The sequence below is a fragment of the Drosophila sechellia genome, chromosome 2R (assembly GCF_004382195.2).
Source record: "Drosophila sechellia strain sech25 chromosome 2R, ASM438219v1, whole genome shotgun sequence".
NCBI lineage: Eukaryota > Metazoa > Arthropoda > Insecta > Diptera > Drosophilidae > Drosophila > Drosophila sechellia.
The window spans coordinates 11,140,825-11,148,620 of NC_045950.1; the positions used below are offsets into that span (position 1 = coordinate 11,140,825).

General features: G+C 43.1%; 1 protein-coding gene across 1 annotated transcript; it reads right to left on the reverse strand.

Annotated features, from left to right (window-relative positions):
• Positions 1-5,333: 5,333 nt before the first annotated feature.
• LOC6609243 lies at positions 5,334-6,131 on the reverse strand. The gene is made up of 4 exons (XM_032716104.1): positions 6,081-6,131; positions 5,858-6,013; positions 5,631-5,801; positions 5,334-5,574 (listed from the first exon to the last, which is right to left on the reverse strand). The coding sequence occupies exons 1-4, from the start codon at positions 6,129-6,131 to the stop codon at positions 5,395-5,397; spliced, it is 558 nt and encodes a 185-aa protein (XP_032571995.1). The 3' UTR covers positions 5,334-5,394.
• Positions 6,132-7,796: the final 1,665 nt, after the last annotated feature.

A 7,796-nucleotide genomic window follows, 5' to 3' on the forward strand; every position in this document is an offset into this window, starting at 1 on the left:
ATTTCGCTGCCCTGGCACTCGCTTTTCCTTAGTCTTTTATTGTGTGTGCCTTTGTGAAATCATTTATTGATGCCGCCTTGTATTGGCTGTGTCAGATGCCTCGCAGTCCCTTTGGGGCAAGTAGCGTGTACAAAAATACACATTATTTTTCTTTCGATTGGCCTCCAGCCCCTTCCCCCTTCCCCCTCCACCACTCAAACCATATTCCTTTGGAGCCCGGCTCGTTCATGTATGAGCACACACAATTATTTCAATACATTGTTCTTCCTTTAGTCTGCAGTCATTCGAGCACATGCGACGCCGCTTATTATGAATAGATACCAACATATATCCCCAAGATTTGATGATGAGCCGAAAAAAATATAAAAAAAAAACGGAAAAAAGAAAAATGAAAATTGAGTTGCTAGTCTAAGGCCATGATATGTAAATGGATGTGTGCGCGCATGGAGATGTCGGTGCGTTAATAAAATAAAATTGTTTGATGTTGTGTTAAGTAGCTATAAAATTTGAAAAATGAGCCCATTTAGTAGGTAGTTAGAGGAGGGCCACCATTCATTTGCATGGGCAACAGCCTGTTGGATCGAGGAGCTGATGCTGCGCAATTCGAATCCGAGCCAAATGAAGCTCATGGTAGCCGAGTAGCCTAGTACTGCCAGGCTCCACTGACAGCCCCGTAATATATATGTGCCTCCGGCTAATGAGCTTTCTGCCAGCCCCATTCCACATTCACCATTCCCCACTTCTCACTCCCCATTTCACCGGAGACTGGCAGGCGGTGCAGCTAAGCCCCAGTGAGCTAATTACGACATCGAGTGAATACCCCTGGCACATGATGTACGACCTGTGTCGGATAGCAAAGCTCCTTGTCTCCCTAAATCTCTTTTATATAAACTCCTGAACAACATATTTCACACTTTCACAGCAGCATGTGGGCTTCGGTGCACTTGAACTGCTTGATAGATGTAAGTATCTGCATTTAACTTTGAACCTATTGCAGTTATTAAGAGAATTATTTATTAGTGTAGCGTGCAGTGTGATATACATGGGATTACTGCAAAAGAAAGTTCCCAATGCCAAGGTGAGCAAATAGGCTTATTCGACTTTGAATTTTATTTTAGATACCATAACCAAATGCTGGGATGCAAGGTTTTTGAAATTATAATTACAATATTATTTGTGCTGTGTGCCTTTTGGGTCCTCTGTACATATTCGTGCATATGATGTTGCAAATCATTCCACACAGATTGCTGGTTAAACAGGCATAATCTGCTGTGAGTGTTTGAGTGTGCAACCGCATCCGCCAAGAACATGCAGATGGCCAAGACAATCTTTCAATCAGACCGCGCAAACACCAAAGCCACCGGCATGGGTCTCCCCCCACCCTACACCGCCGAGAAACCGCAGTGCAAACAAAAAGCGCAGCGATGCGCAGGGACGACCCATCGCAGGCAGTCCCTGCCCTTGACACTCCCCTTCCTGGGTGCCAACTAAACCACCCACCCAATCGACCCACCTGGCACACACACGTGTCAAAGCAAACGGCAATCGGCCACAGCACCTTGAGCAAATGCGGCTCAGTGGGGCGGTGATTGTGCGGCAGCATAAGTGGCACGTTCTGGGCCGCATATTTGTTCAAGTTTATGGCGACAAGCGATGCCATTTGCCATTCGCCCCTCGCCACTCACCATTCACCATTCAGCATTCTGCAGCCAGCTGATGACTTGTTCGATACAAAAGTCGTGGAAAACTCCTCGAGTGCGGCTTGGAATAAGGAAAAGGATTTCTACGCCTCGCCAGGTGAGAGCAACAAAAAGTGTTAAGTATGGAGATTTTTTTATTTAAGCATAAAACTCGTGAGCAAAGTCAGCAAAAGAGCAGCGCCGAAAAGAAAGGGGATTACAAGTAAGGAGGTTTTACGTGGAAATTGGTTCTTAAATACACTTACAGCAGCTTATGCGTGGATGGATATCTTATTGATGCGCTACCTAAGTCGCTAAGTTAAGATACGAGTATTAAAGCAATAATAACTCGGCCGACAGGCCGTATTTTTTTTTTTTACAAACACCGTGTAGCAATTATAGCACCTCATGCAAAAGGGTATGAAAACATAAACTTTCAGGCCGAGTTATCGCAAAAATACAAGGCAGGAAAATCGGGGAGTTGGCAAAAAATTTGCATGCAAGTCAGAGAAACGACTTTTCGGACTGGGTCCTTTCGATACATTCGACGTGTGTGTGTGTGCGTGGGGCTTGTGCTTAGCGATAACACTTTGACAGGATTACGCCTGCTTAAGGACCGCATCAAAGCCGACACCCAGGACACACCCACACGTCCTGCAAAGGATATTACCGCAATGCTTCTTGCGCCGCCTTCGATTGCCAATTGAAAAGACATTTGCAGGCACATTTTCCTCCACTTTCCACAGCACTCGGCTCAATTCAACTTAACTGAACTCAACTCAAGCGGACTGAACTCGATTCGGTTCGGTTCGGTTCGGTTTGAGTCCGGAACAAAGTTTGCATGACTTAAAAGTTATGTGGGGATTGCGTCCTAGCCCGAGAACGTGAGGTAATTTCTAATATTTAGCTCTAAATTAAGTTAAGAAAAGGGTTGCAGGCTCTTTTGCGGTCCGTTGAAAGTCTTAAAGGAACTCGATGGCTTTACCAGGCGTATTTTATTGCAGCTCGCAATACGATATCATTTCGTATTCGTATTCGTATTTGTCTGCGTCTGGACAGTTGGTTTATTGGTCACACTTGGGCTCTCACATAATTTATGTGGGAATCTTGAGCAAGTCACTCCCCATCACATCAGTCAGCCCAGTCAGCCAAGTTACCAAGTCATTGCCAAGACACCGAGACACCAAGACAGTTGCCTAGTTGCCTGGGCCAAGCTCAAATGAATTGTGTGAACCAAATTAAAATCAAAACAAAGCATCGGCAGGGAGAACTGCATGGTACATATGTATGTATATAGTCCGGGCAATGAACGACAATCAGATATCCTATCTGCTGCAGACTAGGTGAGGGAATACACGTTTTCATCTGCATTAAGTAACCCTGTGCTGCCAGATGCACATACCCTGCAATCAAAGAGTCGACGACTTTTGCGGAAAGCCCACAAATGCAGAATCACATTTCACACAGAGAAACGCTTCATTGGCGGCTCAAGATACGGATTGAATATGCTGAAGTGAATTAACAAGCAGTTATTAGTGCGGCCTGTGTGAACCCAGAGTATTTGGCCAAACTTCTGCCACAAAACCCCTTAAATTCTTCCCCCAGACTCATCTAATAAGTTGTTCGACTGAAGTTTGAAACATTTTGTTAGCAATTACCAGAAGGTGGTGTACATTTTCTCGCCGTGTAGCGGTAGCTGGCTACCTCTGAACTGAAACGGGAACTTCCCTCTAACTGGGACTCACGGTTCAACTTGCTTGTTGCGTGTGCCGAAGGCTTCCGTTCCTGAAACCAATGCATGCCGCTAATTGCCGAGTACTTGAGAAACTTACTACCGCTAAAAGTCAAGCAAGCATTTATTAAACTCATTAAAAAAAATGAGGGAACAAAAGGGAAAAACTGGGAAAATGTTGCAGAAAATCCATTGCGTGCGGGTTCCATGATGCTCATGATGTGCTCACGATGCTCATGTGTCTGAACCCAAAACAAAGAACGCACTGATAACCCAGCCACGCCCATTTTCCCGCTGGCTTCTGCTTTTGATATGCAAATTTCCGTGTGTAACGAAAAATCGAGCCAAGGGGGCGACACTTTAACACCCACCCGTTTTACGACCTGACACAAACAGTTATAATTAATTGCCTGTTCGAAATTGACAACCCACTCGCCGATCCGCTCCACTGCGGCCCACGCTTTCAGCTTCAATCAATAAAAAAAAAAGAGTTGAGCCATCCGAAAGTTACACTTGTAGAAACTGAGATATGGATACTTTGTGACGGACGGAACAGGTTCGCCCGGCCAGCCGAAGATCAAAGCCCCATCATCAGCGGTAGTATCTGCTCAGCCGGCTGTTGAACATCCGCTGTCTGCCCACACTGAGAAGACTCCAACGCCGCCATCCTACAGTGGTTCCGGTCCATGGCAGTTAAGTCTTTCCAATCCCCCACTGAATTTCCCCTGCAATCATAAATATAAATTCTTGGATTATGGCCCTAAAGGGTGGGATGTGACGTTAGCTCGTCACCTGCCTGAAATATTATTTAACTATTTTTATAAGTAACTGGGAACTGTTGCAGCTATTTTCTGTATTTCTTTAATTTTCCAATTAAAACATATATTCTCTTAATCAAAGCATTTTTCCATTGTTAAAAGCTTAGGTTTTGAAAGCCGGCCGCCTGCATGAAGCTGCTGTTGTCCCAATTCGATCCACTGTGCAATATCTTGTGAACTTGATTTGGGGAGCGAATGTGTGTGAAATCTGGTTTGTGTACATGGCTCAAACTGGATTTGGCGCTTGGGATTTTTATGAATGAATGAGAGTGGCAACAGCAGCTATAGTTTGCTTCCCCATGGCCATTTGCTTTTACTACGTAGAAGTTGCGGCTGCTGTTGTTGTGGCTTTCGCAATATGCTTTGCCACAGATACAAGATACAACACACCAGATACGAGGGCAGCCTGGAAACAACGGCAAAGCGGGCGGATACGGTGCGGGGATGTAGATAGATACTGGTGTTGGATACTGGTACTCGTATCCAAAGTCGCTGCCTGGGCAAATAATGAACATGGAACGACGCGTCGCAGGTGTATCGCCAGCCAGCCCGTTTCCCGTGGCCAATGTTTGAACCATAGCCCCATGGCTCTCGAGTTACTTTCCAGAGCCACAGTTGGCCACAGTTCATTAATAAAATTCACTGAAGCGAAGCAACTCTGCTTACCCGCCCATTTATTTTGCCGTGTGTAGTTATCCCATGGATTCATTTGGGTTTCATCGCTACTTCATGTATTTGCGAGACAACATTCTAGTTCGGGTTTTCTTCGAAAACGTAACTAATTGAATAATAATCCGTGCATTTCCATATGAATAGCCGATTAAGACAAGTTGTTCATTTAGCATATATGGCTTTTGAGTATCGAAGATTCGAGGGATACGCATTGCTAGTCTCTGTGGTCTATGGCTTTCTCGATTGGGATTAGGTTTTTGTGTGAGCTTAAGTGGATATCAGCTCATATGCACATTAGTTCCCATGTACAATGTAAGCAAAGCTAATTAACTTAAATGTACTTCCAGTGCGAGAGACTTGGTACAAGTCAAGTTTCTTGCTCAAAAGACTTTGAAATTATAGGAAAACATGTTTACACTTCATGACATAAGTTGTACTTCGAACAACAATATATTTAAGTAGAGGAGTTGGAAAATAGTATAGTTTAGGCAGCTTAAGGACGCTTTTTACTTTTTATTTGGTCCATCGATTGAACGAAGAACTTTACGATGGCCACAAATTCCCTATTCGTAGAATTGGAATCAGTGAACATTACGCTGATTTGGTATTGTCCGTGAGGAAATGGTGGCACGTAACTGGTGTTCAGATACCCGTTCCTTGCCCTTAACTGACCCTGCAGTTGGTTAAACAATAAACATAAAAGTAATAATCTTAAAATTCCATTAATACCGATAAATAACAGCTTTTAGCATTTGTGAAACGCTGGAAAAGTTCCCAAACTATGACGCCATAGGGCAGAAAATTCTTCCTTTCGACCACCTCGCATAACTTAAAAGCCGCGTCAATCAAGAATGGCTTGTACTGGTTACTGTAGTCCTTCATAAACACTTGCACTCGAACCTGAAAAGTTTAAGGTTTTATATCGGGTTTTGTTATACGTTTCGGAACAGACTTACTGTCGGGTTTATTAGTGGGGAAATTAGATAGCAATCCATGTTAACCAACGCCGTATTCCAATTGATCGGCTTCACATTGCAGGAAACATTTTTAACACGCGCCTGATTGACCTGGCACTCGACCTTGTTCAATTTGTATACCAACTGGCAGTCCGTCTGGTGGGATATTAATGGTTATAATGGTTAAACGGTTTTATTATAAATTCTGGGTTTGAAATCTCACCATGTGCCCAATGAAGCAGATACTCAGAAGCACCAGCCACGTGTATGGCATTTTGATAACTGACTGCTCATCGTATTTTATTGAATTTGGTTTTGTAAGCATTCATTATCGGTATATAATATGATTTTAATGAAAGACCAGAGGTTAATGGTAGCAAGTTAACTAAACACATTAAAAACCAATTACTTTTTCATAGTAAACCAATAATATTCGAAATGAAAATGTACACATTTATCAGAAACACACTTGTCGATAAAGTAATATCATATTTTTAAACTCAGCCAGTTTCTTACTCGCTTGTCCCATTTTGTCCATTTACATGAAAAATATCAAATAATGTAAAAAAATATATTTTTCCCCATATCTCCTACAGTGAGAGGGTGTACAAGATTCGTTATAAAATCACTTTCACAATTTTTTAGATGTTATTAACAAAGTGTTTACATTTCTCGCTAGCACTAGCTGAGTAATGGGTATCTGATAGTCGATGGTAGCGACTGTAGCGTGCTGCCTTGTTTTTTGTTGAACTACAGTAATATTGATGGATTATTGGTTGAACCCTCAGAGATATTTTTTCTAAAGCATGTTGTAATTGTATGTCAAAGTTTTCGTCACACAATTTGTCATCGGAAAAATGTAGATTTTCAGAATATCTGATCATTTCGACTTTCCTATCGTTCTCTACACTGTTGTTATCAAAAATCGGCCTTCACATCATCTCGGCAACAAATTGTTTTTTGAAAACCCACATAAGCTTGTGTATGTTTCATCTCGGCTAATTTAATCAGCGCCATTAAAAATCAATGAATAAATGATAAAAACCAATATTACCCACATTCCACGGGCTTAACTAAAGTGCTATCCACGCTGCTCCTTTTCGGTCCGCATAATCCCCATTAAATGCCATTCAATAGCCAATGTCCGGGTAATACTTTAATCCGTTAAAGCAGCTGCAGTTGTGAAGTTTTCGGTTGGCATTCGACGTTGGCCGTTTGCTCTCTCTTTTTATTTTTTTTTTCCCCAGTACGAGCATTTCCCCACTGACAGCTGGCAATTGTTCAATTATTGCACAGTGGCTCGGCTCTGTGGATCAGTGGCATATCCTGGCAGACAGGACCTCCATCGACATCGGTATCAACGCCGGGAGCGGAAAAAGGAGCCAACGAACTATAGTTTAATCATAAAAAATGCATGCGCCCATAGAATAAATCCCAATGCGTCAATTGCCCTGCCCTCCGCTCCCTTGATGCTGTTAATTGCATATCAATGCAGCATCAGCATTGCGAACTGAATCGGAATTGGCTTGGAGAAGCAGCAGGAGATGGAGCAGGAGTAGGAACAGGATCCAGATACTGATGATACCGACTGCAGTTCATCAGGGTGTCATTGACATCGCCGGCGGTGGTTATATTATATGGGTAACGCCAGCTGCTCGCCGTCTGATAGTTGTAGCCACGAACGCCAATTAAACTGATAGACTTTTAACGCATTTTGCGATTTTAATTATTAACTTGGTCTATCGATAAGTCAGCCATCCAACATGACTTCATTTCGCATTTCTTCGCCCCCTCCGCCCCCCGCCTGCATGATGAATGCCTTTTTAATGACATCACATGTGTCCATCTGTGTGCGGGGGCGGTTGTAATTGTGTTGCCACGTTCTTTGTGGTGTGTGTGAGCTTATAGAAACAGTGCTGCTCATGCTGGCGATTGAATC

Excerpts from the sequence above, each read along its gene's own strand:
- LOC6609243 (XM_032716104.1), bottom strand. The coding sequence starts at position 6,131 with ATGCCATACACGTGGCTGGTGCTTCTGAGTATCTGCTTCATTGGGCAC. Across the intron at positions 5,802-5,857 it reads CCCCACTAATAAACCCGACA|GTTCGAGTGCAAGTGTTTAT; the intron begins GTAAGTCTGTTC and ends TAAACTTTTCAG. Across the intron at positions 5,575-5,630 it reads CTAAAAGCTGTTATTTATCG|GGTCAGTTAAGGGCAAGGAA; the intron begins GTATTAATGGAA and ends AACCAACTGCAG.